The sequence below is a fragment of the Rhinopithecus bieti genome, unplaced genomic scaffold, assembly GCF_001698545.2.
Source record: "Rhinopithecus bieti isolate Rb0 unplaced genomic scaffold, ASM169854v2 scaffold_61533, whole genome shotgun sequence".
NCBI lineage: Eukaryota > Metazoa > Chordata > Mammalia > Primates > Cercopithecidae > Rhinopithecus > Rhinopithecus bieti.
In genome coordinates this window covers 779737-797998 of record NW_016823925.1, presented here as the reverse complement: position 1 = coordinate 797998, position 18262 = coordinate 779737, and the positions used below count along the sequence as shown (strand labels likewise).

Below are 18262 nucleotides of genomic sequence, written 5' to 3'. Positions count from 1 at the left end.
TGAGACCAAGAGTTCAAGGCTCCAATAAGCTACAATCACACCACTGCACTCCAGTCTGGGTGACAGAGTGAGATCCTGTCTCTACAAAAGTTAATTTAAAAAAATTCAGGGCCGGGCGTGGTGGCTCACACCTGTAATCCCAGCATTTTGAGAGGCTGAGGTGGGCAGATTACAAGGTCAGGAGATCAAGACCATCCTGGCCAACATGGTGAAACTCTGTCTCTACTAAAAATATAAAAATTAGCTGGGCATGGTAGCATGTGCCTGTAATCCCAGCTACCCGGGAGGCTGAGGCAGGAGAATGGCTTGAACCAAGGAGGTGGAGGTTGCAGTGAGCGGAGATCGTGCCACCGCACTCCAGCCTGGGCGACCGAGTGAGACTCCATCTCAAAAAAAAAAAAAAAAAAAAAAAATTCAGGGCCAGGCAAAGGGTCTCACGCATACAATCCCAGCACTTTTCGGAGGCCAAGGCAGGCAGATCAATTGAATCCAGGAGTTCAAGACCAACTTAGCAAAACCCCATTGCTACAAAAAAAAATACAAGAATTAGCTGGGTATGGTGGTGTGTGCCTGTAGTCCCAGCTACTCAGAAGACTGACGTGGGAGGATCACTTGAGCCTGGAAGGTGGAGGATGCAGTGAGCCGAGATCACTCCACTGTACTGCTCCAGCCTTGGCAACAGAGCAAGACCCTGTCTCAAAAAAATAAATACATAATTTTTTTTAGAACAAGGATTTGTGTGATAAAAAAAAGTCTTATGAATTTTATGTGTTAGGAAACTAGCATGTCCCCAGCCTTCAGCTAGTATTTTTCCTTCCTTTCTACATAATCAACAAAGTCTTAATCCTGAATCTGTGATTTCTCATACCCACAACAATTTTGGAAAATCTTGGCAGGATCTAGAGAGCAAAATGGGCCCTGAGGACATGTGTATGCACAAAAACCCTTTCATTTCTTATTTTCTTGTCCTCCTTCTAACTTCCCCTCCACTGCCAGGGAAAGTAACTACGAAGCTCAGTCTTTGGGCTATTTTCAGTTTGTTTCAGATAGAGATAAAATCTTATTATATCTATGATCTGTCTAGCCTCTTTCACCGTTACCCACCTCTTCTATGTCGTCACTATATGACTCCATTACAATTGTGTCTTGTTTTTTATCCCTAAGTTAGATTAACTTGGCCTACATCCTTTACAGTCCTAGGATCAGGAAAACACCTTCATCCCTATTCAGTTAACTTAAACCAAGAATATGTTTATGGTCCCTCTTTTGTATAATTTGGAATTAGTAAATTGGTGATCACCCAATATTGTTTTCCCTTGATATATCCTGAGACCTTACTGCCTTGAAACATCTAAGGGTAAATCTGGAAAACTACTATGCTGGCCAGATGGAGTTATCTATGGGAAAACAAGACTTACGTAAGACGGAGAAAATCCTTGATTCTTTCCCAAAACCATGCCAGAAAAAAGCTATAAATCCACACTAAGGACCACAAAGGGAGAAGCTTTCTTACTTATAAAAAGCCCCTATGAGGATACCCTTGGCAATCTGGAAGTACAGACCATGATCCTTTCCCTACATCATTTTGGGGAAATAACTAACTAATGACAAAAAAAAAAAAAAAAAAAAAAAAAAAAAATTCCTGGCCTGCAAAACTACAGGTTGAAAGGAGGTTAAACGTGTAGATCTGAAGAGTTTCCCTGTGGGATTATTAGAAAATAAAATGCTCCCAGGAAAAAACACTGTCAGCCAATGTTCAGTCAGCTCAGCACTTAGATTATCTTTGGTGTGCAAGTAAACAGACTTGAAATTGCTTTTGAAATCTCTCCAAGACTGTCCATCCCACTCAGTCTTTTATGTCACCATCTAGTGAGTTGTGAAAAACTCCAATTTTCCTTAAATGTAGTTATGTAAGGCTAAAATGCAAGGCATTTTCCATGATCACACTTCACCTTGCCACTTCTGATAATGTTTGGCAGTAACCCTTTCCTGATGGGATATACCAAACAGAACCAAAACTTTATGGGGAAAATACCCATCTTAGAAGACTTAAAAAGGAAAGACCTTGAGAATTAAAACATTGCCTTATGAGGGAAACAAAGCAAGCTTGTGTCACAAGTTGAACTTTACAAAGAAAAAAAAAATGGAACCAGGCACCTCTGTTGCACGATGAATAGAGTTAATGTTTCTAGCCAACTCTTCATTGTCCATTCCCACCTCAATGACATCCCTGTACATTTTAAGCACAACCTACTGCCAAATGGACCCACTCTTTATAGAGCAGGATAATGATGGTGAATAGCATTTGGAGTAGAAATAAAACAGCAGATAATAATCCATAATTGTTTTTAATCTTGAGGATGAGTCACCCTCAATTTATTTCCAAATTTCTTCTGTCATCAGCTGTTCATTTCTTTACTTTGAAAATCACCAGATTAACACTGCCAAAGGCAGGAGGTAGGAAATGATCCAAGAGGACAAGTCAGAGGTATCACATGGTGAGTGGCTGAGAAACTGGGAACAAGACAACCCTCAGGAAAGTCTCTTTTTTGTCCCAGCAGAGGCACCAATGTGTGAACCTAATTCACACTTCCATTATTCTAATCAGGTTATTTTTATATCAGTGTAATTTTAGAACAAGACTTGCTAGGGGATTATTTATTTCTTGGGAAATTCTGTCCATCACTCCGCATATCCAAGGTCTAGCACCAGAATTCATTTCAAGCCAACAAATTATATTCCTATTACCTCTCCTTTTTAATACTTTCACATGCCTTCTTTATTCTCTGAATCTTCCTTTTGTACAAGGAATTTCAAAACAGAATGACCAAACAGACTTTCTAACATCACAGTTGTAAGAAATGTGATCTAGTTGAATGTGAGGTGTCTGAACCTGGGTGAATCTGCATTGCTCATCAATCTCTCTCAGTCCTTAGATGGCCTGTAAAGCATAAGCTTGCTATTTTATCTATATTCAAATTGCCTTTTTTAAGCTGATTGGGTTCTTAAACCCATTTAGCCTCTAACTCCGACTCAGGGTTGGAAACAGGAAACTGGAGTCCAGATGTTCTCCCTAGGATTTAGGTCCAAGTCACAGTCCAATTATTGCAGACAGGCTAAAGATGGAGGTTTCTGACTGTCTTTAAAATATCCTCTTAAAAGCACAAAGCTGCAGACTGGGATTATTAGCCATTTACTGTCAGAAGACCATTCCCCAACTGAAATTCTCTCTTCACATTTGCCTCAGATTATGCCTATATAGGCAACAAAGTAGAAAAACTAAAATGCCACCCAGATAATCCAGAACAAGTAAATATTGTTTTCTTTTTCTTTTTTTTATTCCTGAGACGGAGTCTTGCACAGGCTGGAGTGCAATGGCGTGATCTTGGCTCACTGCAACCTCTGCCTCCTGGGTTTAAGCGATTCTCCTGCCTCAGCCTCCTGAGTAGCTGGGATTACAGGCGCATGCCACCATGCCCGGCTAATTTTTGTATTTTTTAGTAGAGATGGGGTTTCACCATATTGGTCAGGCTGGTGTCAAACTCCCGACCTCACGTGATCCGCCCGCCTTGGCCTCCCAAAGTGCTGGGATTCTGGGATTACAGGCGTAAGCCACCGCACCCGGCCTATGTAAATATTGTTTTCATCTGAAATCTGCAGATAATTGAAACCAAAAAAGTGTTTTGACTATATGCTGTTTTCCCCTTTACTATGACTTTTTTTTTTTTTTTCGAGAAAGAGTCTTGCTCTGCCACTCAGGCTGGAGTGCAGTGGCACGATCTCAGCTCACTGCAACCTCCGACTCCTGGATTCTCCTGCCTCAGCATCCTGAGTAGCTGGGATTTCAGGTGTGTACCACCACGGCCGGCTAATTTTCTTTTTTGGAGACAGAGTTTCGCTCTTGTTGCCCAGGCTGAGCGCAATGGCACGATCTTGGCTCCCCGCAACCTCTGCCTCCCAGGTTCGAGCGATTATCCTGCCTCAGCCTCCCGAGCAGCTGGGATTACAGGCACCTGCCACTTTTTAGTAGCGACAGGGTCTCACCATGTTGGCCAGGCTGGTCTTGAACTCCTGACCTTTACTATGACTTCGTAGGCACAATCATAAATGTTTGCAACCACTGAGCTTTCAAATTAGTGGTACTCAACCTGGAGTTCACTGGACAGTAGGTAACCGCTGTCTTGGTTTCGGTTTAATGCATTTGCAAATGAATCAAGATATTCCGGCATAGCCCCAACCTTACCAAAACACACAGATTAAATGTCAGTTTATGACAAGTATCTGAATACTCAGTCATGCTAGATGATGGAACTGTGTAGAAGGTGATGAGGAAGAAAGTCTGTTACAACTCCTGGGAAGTCTCCCTCCTCTCCACCTTCTACATTAGCTAAAATGAGTGAGCATTAACTCCTGACGAATACGGTCAGCCTCTAAGTCCAGGGACTCCATGTGCTCATACTCTTCTTCAGGGGGCTGTTCCATGGGTCCTGTCATCGGAGAGGACCAAACATCCATCCCATGCTCCAGGGAGATGTTGTGGAGAACACAACAGGCCAAGATGATGTGGCTGGATTTCTCTGGTGAGTACTGCAGCGCCCCCTTGGATCCATCCAGGCAGCGGAATCGGGAGCAGAGGGTTCGGAAAGTCTTCTCAATCACACTGTGAGTTGCAGAATGGGCCATATTATAGCGATATTCTGCTGGAGTTTCAGGAATGTGAAGTGGGGTCATGAGCCAGGTTTGAAGAAAGAAGGAACTGTCACCTGTGGGGAAGGCCCAAATAAATCATAAGTGACTATAAGTGGAATACAAACAGGAAGCGAAATGCAGAAAACATATACTGACAATGGACAAGAAAATACAACAGCCTCTGGTGCCAAAGCACACTAGAAAAACCAAGCAGAAAAAAGAAATCATGCCAATGCCAGGAGCAGAAAGACACGAGTTCTGGCTGAGAATATTGTTGGTAAAAATTGACAGAGAAAAACGCTGGCACCTAAAGGAAGCCAAATATGAAAGAATGTAAAAAGGAGGTGAAGGCACTGGAGGAAATAAAATTCCTGCATTTGGACGGGCGCGGTGACTCATGGCTGTAATCCCAGCACTTTGGGAGGCTGAGGCGGGTAGATCACCACCTGAGGTCAGGAGTTCAAGACCAGCCTGACCAACATGGGAGGCGGAGGTTGCAGTGAGCCAAAATCACGCCATTGTACTCCAATCCGGGCGACAAGCGCGAAACTCCATCTCAAATAAAATAAAATTCCTGCATTTTCCTAATATTGTTATTTAATAAAAGGCTTAATGAAACCAAATAAAATCAAATAGCATGCCAATCTTCAAAATCTCTAAAGAGCAAGAATGAAAGAGGAAAAAAGACAATTCAGCCGAGAGATCCCAAACACTTGTGAGGGAAAGTCTTAACTTTACCCTCAAAATTTCAAGTCTAAAAGCACTACCAAGGGATTTCAGGGGATTTCATGGACTATAGTAATTTATTCTCCCAGTGCTGAGAAGAATAAGATAAAAGTCCGAGCACTTATGGCAGAGATCAGAACTCAGGTGTTCTGCCTTCCTATATATCACAATTACTAGAACCATGCCTTTGTAAGAGGATTTCACATGAACAAAGAGAGCATACATATAATCATGCAAATAGTAATGGTGATAAGCAAATGAATTCAGAAGTCAATTAAAAAAATACACACGGCCGGGCGCGGTGGCTCAAGCCTGTAATCCCAGCACTTTGGGAGGCCGAGACGGGCAGATCACGAGGTCAGGAGATCAAGACCATCCTGGCTAACACGGTGAAACCCTGTCCCTACTAAAAAATACAAAAAAACTAGCCGGGCGAGGTGGCGGGCGCCTGTAGTCCCAGCTACTCGGGAGGCTGAGGCAGGAGAATGTCATGAACCCGGGAGGCGGAGCTTGCAGTGAGCTGAGATCCGGCCACTGCACTCCAGCCCGGGCGACAGAGCAAGACTCCGTCTCAAAAAAAAAAAAAAAAAAAAAAAATACACACAAGGCATTCTCCTTAAGTGACTTCTTTATCAAATGATCCCAGAAACAACAACAACAAAAAACTGGGGTGCAATGTCCTGATACAACAGCACAATGTTAATATAATGTTTTCTTGTCCTGACTCACTGTCACTACATCTGGCAGATGAGATGTCCCACACAGAGGCAAAACCTCTTAGAAATTTGAGAGACAAATAGCCCCTGGAGTACCAGTTTGCATACCACTGTGTTCCAGCCCCACCGTCAATTTCAGTAAATCGTTCTGGACTGTTCAGACAGTGGTAGGCACTGTTCCCAACATACAGGGCTCATTTCTTTTAGGTGCTTACATTTATTTTTTTAGAGACAGAGTTTTGCTCTGTCACCCAGGCAGGAATGCAGTGGAGTGATAACAGTTCACTGCAGCCTCAACCTTCCAGCCTCCTACCTCAGCCTTCCGAATATCTGGGACCACGGGCATGTGCCACCACGCCTGGCAAATTTTTTTAATGTTTTCTAAAGAGGAGGTCTCATGATGTCACCTAGGCTGGTCTCTAAGTCCTGTGCCCAAGCAATCCACCCACCTCGACCTCGCAAAGCCCTGGGATTACGGCGCCTAGCAGGAGCTTACATTTCTAAGAAATGGATTAACTGTAAATATCTAAGAAGTCTCACAGAATTTTCAAATTTACTGTTTAGCTGACTTTTCCCCTCCCAGATATAACTTTTTATTTTTATTTTTTTTTAGACAGAATCTGCTCTGTTGCCCAGGCTGGAGTACAGTGGTGCAATCTCAGCTCACTACCACCTCTGCCTCCCAGGTTTAAGCAATTCTCCTGCCTCAGCCTCCTGAGTAGCTGGTACTACAGGCACGTGTCACCACGTCCGGCTAATTTTTTGTGTTTTTAGTAGAGACAGGGTTTCACCATTTTGGCCAGGCTGGTCTCGATCTCCTGACCTCGTGATCTGCCCGCCTCGGCCTCCCAAAGTGCTAGGATTCCAGGCGTGAGCTACTGCGCCTAGCCTTTTTTTTTTTTTTTTTTTTTGAGACAGAGTCTCACTCTGTTGCCCAGGCTGGAGTGCAGTGGCATGATCTCAGCTCACTGCAACCTCCACCTCCCAGGTTCAAATAATTCTCCTGCCTCAGCTTCCCGAGTAGCTGGGATTACAGGCACCTGTACCATGCCCGGCTAATTTTTATATTTTTAGTAGAGATGGGGTTTCACTATGCAGGCCAGGCTGGTCTCAAACTCCTGACCTCAGGCGATCCACCCCCTTCGGCTTCCCAAAGTGCTGGGATTACAGGCGTGAGACACTACACCCGGCCATAACCTTTTTTTTCATTGAACATAACCCTACTAAATAATGAATTTAAGAAACTGATGCTATAAATAATAATGAAAAATAATATCTGTGACTCATTGAATGCCTACTGTGTAGCATGTACTGTGCTGGTACTTTTTTTTTTTTTAACTTTCTTGTCTTTTTCTTTTCTTTTTTTTGAGACGGAGTCTCACTCTGTCGCCCAGGCTGCAGTGCAGTGGCACAATGTCGGCTCACTGCAATCTCTGACTCCCAGGTTCAAGCAATTCTCCTGCCTCAGCCTCCCGAGCAGCTGGGACTACAGGCACGTGCCACTGTGACTGGCTAATTTTGGTATTTTTAGTAGAGATGGGGGGGGGGGTTCACCATGTTGGCCAGGCCGGTCTCGAACTCCCAACCTCAGATGATCCGCTCCCTTCAGCCTCCCAAAGTGCTGGGATTACAATCGTGAGCCACCATACCCTGGCCTAACTTTATTTTCAATATTTATTTAGTTTAGTTTAGTTTTATATTTTTGAGACAGAGTCTCACTCTGTCACCCACACTGAAGTGCAGTGGTATGATCATAGCTCACTGCAACCTCAAATTCCTAAGCTCAAGCAATCTTCCCAACACAGCCTCCTGAGTAGCTGGGATTACAGGCGCATGCCACAACACCCAGCTAATTTTTAAACTTTTTGTAGAGACAGGGTCTTGTTATGTTGCTAGGCTGATCCTGAACTCCTGGCCTCAAGCATTCCTCCCGCTTCAGGAGAACTCCCACCCGCTTCACCTCCCAAGGTGCTGAGATTACAGGCATGACCACCACACTCAGCTGGTACTCTTTAAAGATTATCAGGCTGGGCATGGTGGCTCATGCCCATAATTCCAGCACTTTGGGAGGCTAAGGCAGGCGGATAACCTGAGGTCAGGAGTTTGAGACCAGTCTGGTCAACACAGCAAAACCCCATCTCTACTAAAAATACAAAAGTCAGCCAGGCATGGTGGTGCATGCCTGTAGCCCTAGCTACTTGGGAGGCTGAGGTAGAACTGCTTGAACCTGGGAGGTGGAGGCTGCAGTGAGCCAAGATCACACCACTGCACTCCAGCCTAGGCGACAGGGTGAGACTGTCTCCAAAAAAAAAAAAAAGATTATCTCTTATTATGCAATCCCAACTCTGCTAGGTTAGATATTGAACTCATTTTTCAAATGAGAAGATCAAAGTATATGTCTGTCATCCTTTGATATGTCAGGCAAAGGAAAGACCTAGTCACTAAATGCTAATTTCAGACTCCAAATACTAAAACAAGAGCATAATAAAACAAGAGTATAATGCTGTAAAGGAGAATAAAGTAAGTATATAAGATGAATACTGAAACCTGGAGATGCTAAATGATACTTGTTAAAGTTTCTCTAGGAAATGGTATGAGTCTTAAATGGAGGAGATACACAGGAAAAGCTAAAGGAGACCTTTTGTAAAATTGCTCTACCTCACTAAATGGTTATAAACCAAGGACCACTGGAAAACAGACACTCAAGAGGGGAGTAGGATCAGAAGTGCTAAACAGATTGCAATTGCTTATATGATCAGTCATCCACAAGACATTCTGGCAGATCTTACCCAAAGCTGCTTAATAGGACTAGGCCAAGAGCTAAAGAAATAAGAACTGAGGCTGAATTGTTTGCAGGAATAGGTATATTTAGAAGGGAATTTAGATAATGCATTCTGAAAGGACAGATGAGAATGAGGACAGGAATGGATAATATTGTAGGAAAAATAATGCTAAAAAAAAAAAAAAAGGCTGGAGGATCACAGCTAGTTCTAGGTTTGAGAAATCTAGAACTGTTCCTCAAACCTAAGGGTTGTTTCTTAAAATACAATTAGGTGGCCGGGTGCAGGGCTTCGCACCTGTAATCCCAGCACTTTGGGAGGCCATGGTGGGTGGATCACCTGAGGTCAGGAGTTTGAGACCAGCCTGACCAACATGGTGAAGCCCCATCTCTACTAAAACACAAAAATTAGCCGGGCGTGGTGGCGGGCACCTGTAATCTCAGCTACTCAGGAGGCTGAGGCAGGAGAATTGCTTGAATCCAGGAGGCAGAGGTTGCAGTGAGCCGAGATCGCTCCGTTGCACCGCAGCCTGGGCAACAAGAGCGAAACTCCGTCTCAAAAAAAAACGACGACGACAAAAATACATTAGCCATCTATTCTCTCTTTCGTTAACATCGTCATTCCTTATAATCCTGCCAATCTTCCCATAATTACTCCTATTGTCCACACAACCTCTAGAGACCAGCGTTTTCCAAATCTGTCTATTCATATGAATTATTCAAGGTCTCTCTCTGTTGCCCAGACTGGAGTGCAATGGCACGATCATATCTCACTGCAGTTTTGAACTTCTGGGCTCAAGTGATCCTCCCAAGTCAGCCTCCTAAGTAAGCTGGGACTACAGGCACACGCCACCATGCCTGGCAATTTAAAAAAAAAATTTTTTTTTGAGCCCAGGCTGGAGTACAGTCGTAGAATCTCGGTTCACTGCAACCTCCGCCTCCCGGGTTCAAGCAATTCTCCTGCCTCAGCTGCCCAAGTAGCTGGGATTACAGGCGTGCACCACCTTGCCCAGCTAATTTTGTATTTTTAGTAGAGACATGGTTTCACCATGTTGGCCAGGCTGGTCTTGAACTCCCAACCTCAGGTGACCTGCCTGCCTCTGCCTCCCAAAGTGCTAGGATTACAGGCTTGAGCCACCCCGCCTGATAATTTTTTTTTTTTTTTTTCCGAGACAAAGTTTCACTGTTGTCCCCCAAGCTGGAGTGCAATGGCGTGATCTCAGCTCACTGCAACCTCCGCCTCCCAGGTTCAAGCGATTCTCCTGCCTCAGCCTCCCAAGTAGCTGGGATTATAGGCGCGTGCCACCAAACCTGGCTAATTTTTGTATATTTAGTAGAGATGGGATTTCACCATCTTGGCCAGGCTGGTCTCAAACTTCTGACCTCAGGTGATCCGCCTGCCTCAGCCTCCAAAATTGCTGGGATTTAGCACCTGGCTAAAATTAGCACCAGGCTAATTTTCCTATTTTTAGTAGAGATGGGGTTTCACCATCTTGGCCAGGCTTATCTTGAACTCCTGACCTCATTATCCACCTGCCTCAGCCTCCCAAAGTGCTGGGATCACAGGTGTGAGCCACCTTTTTTTTTTTTTTAAGATGGAGTCTCACTGGGTCATCCAGACTGGAATGCAGAGGCACGATTTCCGCTCACTGCAACCTCCATCTACCAGGATCAAGTAATTCTCCTGCATCAGCCTCCTGAGTAGCTGGAATCACAGGCTCATGCCACCACGCCCGGCTAATTTTTGTATATTTAGTAGAGACGGGCTTTCACCATGTTGACCAGCTGGTCAAGGAGTCCTGACCTCAAGTGATCCACCTTGGCCTCCCAAAATGCTGGGATTACAGGCATGAGCCACCACGCCCAGCCTAAGGAAATCAGTTTCTACATCTTCAACTTCCACAGGTATATTCGAAGCTTTCTTAGTGCCTCATACCAAAACTAGCTTTAATAAACACTTGCTGACCAGACACAGTGGCTCATACCTGTAATCCCAGCACTTTGGGAGGCTGAGGTGGACCAGCTGAGCTCAGGAGTTTGAGACCTGCCTGGTCAACACAGTGAGACCCAGACTCTTACTTTTTTGAGAGTAAGTCTCACTCATTGCCCAGGCTACAGTGCCATGGTGCAATCTCGGCTCACTGCAACCTCCACCTCCCGGGTTCAAGCGATTCTCCTGCCTCAGCCTCCTGAGTAGCTAGGATCACAGGTGCCCACCACCATGCCTGGGTAATTTTTGTATTTTTGGTAGAGACAGGGTTTCACCATGTTGGCCAGGCTGGTCTCAAACTCCTGACCTCAGGTGATCCGCCTGCTTTGGCCTCCCAAAGTGCTGGGATTACAGGCATGACCCACAGTGCCCAGCCAAAAAATTTTTAAAAAATTAGTCAGGCATGATGGCAAGCACCTATGCTCCCAACTACTTGGTAGACTGATGTGGGAGGATCAACTGAGCCCAGGAGGTCAAGGCTTCAATGAGTTGTGATCATGCCAGTGCACTCCAGCATGGGTGACAGAGTGAGACCCTGTCTCAAAAATGTATGTGTATATATATAATATAATAAACAGGCCGGGTGCGGTGGCTCACGCCTGTAATCCCAGCACTTTGCGAGGCCGAGGCAGGTGGATCATGAGGTCAGGAGATCCAGACCATCCTGGCTAACACGGTGAAACCCCATTTCTACTAAAAATACAAAAAATTAGCTGGGTGTGGTGGCGGGCACCTGTAGTCCCAGTTACTCGGGAGGCTGAGGGAGGAGAATGGTGTGAACCCGGGAGGCGGAGCTTGCAGTGAGCCGAGCTCACGCCACTGCACTCCAGCCTCCGTGACAGAGCGAGACTCCATCTCAAAAAAATATAAAAAATAAACATTTGTTAAATGTTGCTACAGTATCCTTTTTTCCCACTCCTACTCTTTCTGTAGAGAGGGGAATCAGCAGTTATTTATCAGAATTTTTACTAATTTTCAATTATGTACTATAAGCAATGTAAAAAACTACTTTAAAGCCATAATTCCAACTGAATCTTGGATCCCAAGGTGGGAAGAAAAAGAAAATCACTACCTCCTACATGATCTTGAAGTCCTTACAAGGAATATTTGCCAAATCGAGTAATTCGTACTATGATCTCATTTAAACACTGAAACACAAGGGATTTAAAAGTTATGTGCCTCAGTCTCTTCTTTTGTAAAAATGTTAATATTATTATTTAACTCTTAAAGAGTTTTTATAAGCATTAAGTGATATAATTGATGCAAAATGCTTACAATATTGCCTGTCAAATTCTAAGGGCTAAGTTTTAGCTGGCTTAATAGTTAGGGAACTGGGCAGGGTGCAGTAGCTCATGCCTGTAATTCCAGCAATTTGGGAGTACAAGGTGGGCTAACTGCTTGAGCCTAGGGGTTCGAGACCAGCCTGGGCAGCATGACAAAACATCAAATTTACCAAAAATACAAAAATTAGCCCAGCATGGTGGTATGCATCTGTAGTCCCAGCTACTCAGTAGGCTGAGGTAGGAGGATAAATTGAGTCCAGGAGGTCAAGGCTGCAGTGAGTCATAATCACACCACTGCACTCCAGCCTGGGTGACAGAGTGAGACCCTGTCACCAAAAAAAAAAAAATTGGGGGGAACCAAAGTGAAAAGATTAATAAGAAATCAGCTTGGAACCCAAGTAGCCCCACAGCTATAGAAGAAACGGCCAGATGAGACAACTGCAAAATAGACTTTCCCACACTTCTTGGTGTGAGTTGTCTGAAATAAAATTTGAAAGCTCAAAATAGGCAAAAGGTATGTTTAAGATAAAGGTCCAGTAGAGTAGCAAGAAGGTGGCACACTAAAATGGTATGGAGAAGCAAAATCAAGAAATTCACTAAGCTCCAAGATACTACACGTGGTACCCTGGCAGCTCTACACCCATCAGTGTCGTCTTCGCCCACTTGGAACATGGGAGGTTTCTCTATAAAGTGCTAGTAAATATGTTAAAGAGAAATATTTCTTGAGCATCAACTCATAGTAAGCACTGTGCTATGAGCATGTGCAGTGTAGATATGATTAGTGGTTGTGATTAGTTGGGTGTGGTGGTGTATGTCTGTGATACCAGCTACTGGTACTATGAGCCTGGGCTGAGGCCAGAGGATTGCTTGAGGCCAGGAGTTCGAGACTAGCCTAGGCAACATAACAAGACCCAATCTCAAAAAAACAAAAGTTAGAGAAGTCTTCCAATCCTTCACATAGCTTTCATCTCTCATATGTTGTATACAAGATAACCCTTGTCCTGATGCTCATATAAAAGTAGCACATAAAAAAAAAAACCCAAAAAACAAAAAACTAAGCTGCTGGGTTCAAGGGTTTTATCACTACTAACTAACTGCACTCCTCAAAGCTATACAGTCACCTTGGTTCACACTGCTTACTGTTGAATACATTCTTGTCCTACTCATAACAGTAAGCCAGTCTTTCCAATGGAACTTGGGCAGGTCTGTGAAGTAAGTTGATACCATAAGAATCGTGTACATGCATTGTCTACTATCATTTTTATGCAGATATCACAGTGACAATAACGCAAAAATAATTTCTATTTTTTTTTTTAGATGGAGTTTCGTTCTTGTTGCCCAGGTTGGAGTGCAATGGTATGATCTTGGCTCACTGTAACCTCTGCCTCCCGGGTTCCAGCAATTCGCCTGCCTCAGCCTCCCAAGTAGCTGAGATTATAGACCCCTGCCACCACGCCCAGCTAATTTTTTGTATTTTTAGTAGAGAAGGGGTTTCACACCATTTTGGCCAGGCTGGTCTTGAACTCCTGACATCAGGTGATCCGCCTGCCTCGGCCTCCGAAAGTGCTGGGATTACAGGCATGAGCCACTGACCTAGCCTTTTTTTTTTTTTGAGATGGAGTCTTGCTCCACCGCCCAGGCTGGAGTGCAGTGGTGTGATCTCAGCTCACTGCAACCTCCGCCTCCTGGGCTCAAGCAATTCTCCTGCCTCAGCCTCCCAAGTAGCTGGGACTACAAGTATGCGCCACCATGCCCGGCTAAATTTTGTGTTTTTAGTAGAGAAGGGGTTTGAACACGTTGGCCAGGCTGGTTTTGAACTCCAACTCTTGACCTCAGGTGATCCACCGCCTTGGTCTCCCAAAGTGCTGGGATTACAGGCATAAGCCATCATGCCCAGCCACATTTGTGTATCTGTACAATACTTTATAGGGAACTCTCATATATATTACCTAATCCTCACAATAGATATTACTGTGGTTGGTGTCAGATTAATCATTTTACGGACAATTAACAGAGCCAGATAAGACTCAATTGTATGGATGTACAATACTTAAACAATTCTGGACAATCCTGATAAGTATGTTGGCTTTTTTTTTTTTTTTTTTTGAGACGGAGTCTCGCTCTGTTGCCTAGGCTGGAGTGCAGTGGCATGATCTCGGCTCACTGCAACCTCCACCTCCCAGGTTCAAGCAATTCTCCTACCTCAGCCTCCTGAGCAGCTGGGATTACAGAGGCGTGCCACCATGCCCTGGTAACTTTTGTATTTTAGTAGAGGAGGGGTTTCACTATGTTGGCCAAGCTGGTCTTGAACGCCTGACCTCAGGTGATACGCCCTCCATGGCCTCCCACAGTGTGGGGATTATAGGCGTGAGCCATCGTGTCCAGCAGTATTTTGGCTTTATTTCAGAGGATTGTTTTATTTATTTGTTTACTTATTTATATTATTATTACTTTTCTGAAAGACACTCTCACTTTGTTGCCCAGGCTGATCTCGAGCTCCTGGATTCAAGTGACCCTCTCACCTTGACTTCCCAAAGTGCTGAGATTACGGGCAGGAGCCACCGCACCCAGACAGGATTGTTTTATAAGGTTGTTTTCGTTGCTGCAGCTATTGTTTGCAATAAAATTCTTGTATGCAATTTTGTTTTGCATATGTATAAATCTATAGCTGTAAGATAAATTCTTAGGAGTAGAAGAGCTGGGTGAAATAACATAAAATACATTTGTTAATATATATGTATTTTGGCTGGGCACAGTGGCTTACGCCTGTAATCCCAGCACTTTGGGAGGCTGAGATGGCCAGATTACCTGAGGTTGGTAGTTAGAGACTAGCCTGACCAACATGGTGAAACCCCATCTCTACCAAAATACAAAATTAGCTGGGCGTGGTGGTGCATGCCTGTAATCCCAGCTACTCAGGAGGTTGAGGCAGGAGAATTGCTTGAACCTAGGAGGCGGAGGTTGCGGTGAGCCGAGATCGCGTCATTGCACTCCAGCCTGGGCAACAAGAGCAAAACTCTGTCTCAAAAAATAATAATAATAATAATATTTTTTACTTTGGGTGTGGTGGCTCACAGTCACATTCCCAGAGCTTTGAGAGGCCGAAATGGGAGGATAGCTTGAGGCCAGGAGCTCAAGACTAGTCTGGTCAACATAGTGAGACTCTGCCTCTATACAAAATAAAAAAATTAAAATAAAATAAGAAAAAATGTTTAATTGTTTTGGAGACAGCATCTTGCTATCTTGCTCAGGCTGGTCTCAAGGTCCAGGCTCAAGTGATCCTCTTGCCTTAGCCTCCCCGGCAGTTGGAATTACAATTACCAGTTGTACTAGTTCGTGCCACTGTGCTGGCTCTAATAGTATGCTTTAAAGTTTTAATAATGTCTATTAAATGTTGATTTTAAAAAATTAAGGCTAAGAAAATTCTCACCTGAGGTCTCATAAAAAAGTGACAGGACTGAGATTCAGCTCTACAGACTCCCATATCTCATTCTACTCCACTACATAATTTTCTTTTATTTTTTTTTGAGATGGGGTTTCGCTCTTGTTGCCCAAGCTGGAGCGCACTGGCGCGATCTCGGCTCACTGCAACCTCTGCCTCCTGGGTTCAAGCGATTCTCCTGCCTCAGCCTCCAGAGTAGTTGGGATTGCAGGCATGCGCCACCACGGCCAGTTAATTTTGTATTTTTAGTATAGACAGGGTTTCTCCATGTTGGTCAGGCTGGTCTTGAACTCCCAACCTCAGGTGATCTGCCTACCTCGGCCTCCCAAACTGCTGGGATTACAGGCATGAGCTACCCGCTCAGCCACTTTTCTTTTTTTTTTTGAGATGCACTTTTTGCTCTGTTGCCCAGGCGGGCGTGCAATGGTGCCATCTCGGCTCACTGCAACCTCTGCATCCTGGGTTCAGGCGATTGTCCCGCCTCAGCCTCCCAAGGAGCTAGGACTAAAGGCGCCTGCCACCATGCTCAGACAATTTTGTATTTTCAGTAGAGACGAAGTTTCACCATGTTGGCCAGGCTGCTTTCCAACTCTTGACCTCAGGTGATCCACCACCTCAGCCTCCCAAAGTGCTGGGGCTGTGTGAACTACTGCCCCCGGCCTACATAACTTTTCTATGCCTCCAAACAAAATGAAAATTCACACTTGCAAACTTACCCAGAAGCCAGCTATCTTTGTGCATACCAGCTTCAAATTGACTACTGAGGGAAGACTGCTGCAGCACGGCACAGTCCTGTAGGCTGCCTGGCCAGTTTGTCTCCACGGTCATTAGTGCCCCTCTAATGTCACATACCATCAGGCAGTTTAAAGAATGCAGGCCTTTTCGGTTCACATAGGAGAGGTCTTCAGCATTTGGTGCCTTGATGGCCACATGGATACAGTCAACTATCCCCATCACCCCTGGCATCCCTGCCAACCCATAGAATTCATCCTTCAGAGCCTGTATGGAGGCTTCATCAGCTGGAAAGCGAATGAACTGTGAGGCCCTTTCCACAAGTGCTTCGGTGACATTGGCAACACAACGACTCATAGACGCCTGACTGATTCCAATGGCATCTCCCATCCGAGTCTGGAAGGAACCTGAGGTATAAAAACCCAATGCTGCAAGGATCTGTGTCTCTGGGCTAATAGCCCTGGATCGCTGAGTAGGCCTAGAAAGATTCGCCCCCAAGAGCTCCACCAAGTAATAAATGAACTGTCGCGGAAACCCATACATGGACATCAAGTATTCATCAGACACATCATCCAGCTTAAAACGGTCCAATGTCCGGTGACCACGGCCATACAGCAAGAGGTCACAGTCAAGCACTGTTATTGGTATAGCCATGGTAAATGTGAAAGTTGTCTCTCTTCTCTGCTTTTTCTGAACTGTTTCCAATGAAGATGTTGGTGCAAGAAGGTATTTTTAAGAAAGTATCAGAATCCAACAGCTAACCACAATTAAATGGCTCTGCCATTTATAATCTTCTCTCTGTAAATGTTAAAAGAAAAAACATTAGAAACCTATCAAAGACTTTAAAGTGACTCAAAGGCTGGAGCAGCTCCTTTTCTGCAAATTTCCATTTTGTTGAGGCAAAACGTACTGTACTTACAACTCTGGATTTTTCTCCACTAACTCATGGCTGCACGACAGGCTTGCTCTGATTGAAGGATAATGGGAATTTAACCTTTGTGGCTCATTTAATGCCTGGCATTTCAATTGAGAACACCAAAAGAATGGAGGTGATGACAATTATTCACAAGGTAAAAGAGGTCAGCTCCTAACTATATAGGCCAAGAAGCAGCTGGCATATGTCATAACCACCTTGGGTAAGAATTGGTCACGGGTTTCATTATCCAAAAACTTCTGGTTCTACCTGATAAGTACAGGACAAATGCTGGGGTGCTCAAACCAGTCTAACAAGAAAAGAAGGGGCAAAAAAAAAAAAAAACCAACAACAAGGTCCACAACCCAGCCTTATGGACGTACACTGTGTGCTGTAACAAAAGGCTTTTCCCTCACTCCAAGAACTCCAAATCGTGAAGCTGAGGGCCAGGAAGTAGGGAAGACCAGACACATTGGAAGTCGGGAGCTAAAAAGAGGCTGGCCGAACCAGGTTTGGGAGGCGACTCCGCCACTTTTAAAGGGCACCCTAAAAACGGATGTCAAAGTCTGATTGCGCCGGCCACTCAGTTAGCCCAGGCCCGTCACCCACCTCTCCGCGGCTGCCAGGTTAACAGCCACACTCCCCACCCACCTAGCCGGGTTGGACCCTCCTCCGGAACCGGCTACTGCACACAGGCCGCCACGGCGCGCAAAAGCGGCACCGCCCCTTCCGCGTCAGGGCCCGCCCCACGCCGCGTCCTCACTGCCGCTGCCACCGCGACCTGCGGTTCGTCCCCGCATATTCCACACATCACCCGAACGGTCTCTCTCTCTCAAACACCTCCCTTCCGTCTTTATTTTATCTTGAGTCGCTTAGAAAGATTAGAGAACAAAGCTTACGTGGAAAGAAAATCAACTTTCATGGAGATTTTGAGGACTAAAAGAATAAATAGGGCATCCTTACTGTAGCGAAAGTGCGACTAAGGTTAGGCA

At 44.8% G+C, this 18262-nt stretch overlaps 1 protein-coding gene across 3 annotated transcripts; it reads right to left on the bottom strand.

The window, feature by feature from the left end:
• Positions 1–4173: 4173 nt before the first annotated feature.
• On the bottom strand, positions 4174–18023 carry HARBI1 (harbinger transposase derived 1). 3 transcript variants are annotated; one of them, XM_017862000.1, is made up of 3 exons: positions 17880–18023; positions 16342–17155; positions 4174–4763 (listed from the first exon to the last, which is right to left on the bottom strand). In XM_017862000.1, the coding sequence occupies exons 2-3, from the start codon at positions 17009–17011 to the stop codon at positions 4384–4386; spliced, it is 1050 nt and encodes a 349-aa protein (XP_017717489.1). In that variant the 5' UTR covers positions 17012–17155; positions 17880–18023; the 3' UTR covers positions 4174–4383. The 3 variants fall into 3 exon arrangements, with proteins under 3 accessions (XP_017717489.1, XP_017717490.1, XP_017717491.1); XM_017862001.1 differs by having other exon boundaries at positions 17922–18014; XM_017862002.1 differs by lacking the exon at positions 17880–18023 and adding an exon at positions 17277–17391.
• Between the last annotated feature and the right edge of the window lie 239 nt (positions 18024–18262).

Coding starts and splice junctions, on each gene's coding strand:
- HARBI1 (XM_017862000.1), bottom strand. CDS start 17,011: ATGGCTATACCAATAACAGTGCTTGACTGTGACCTCTTGCTGTATGGC. Junction 4,764..16,341: donor CAAAGATAGCTGGCTTCTGG/GTAAGTTTGCAA, acceptor CCTTCCCCACAG/GTGACAGTTCCTTCTTTCTT.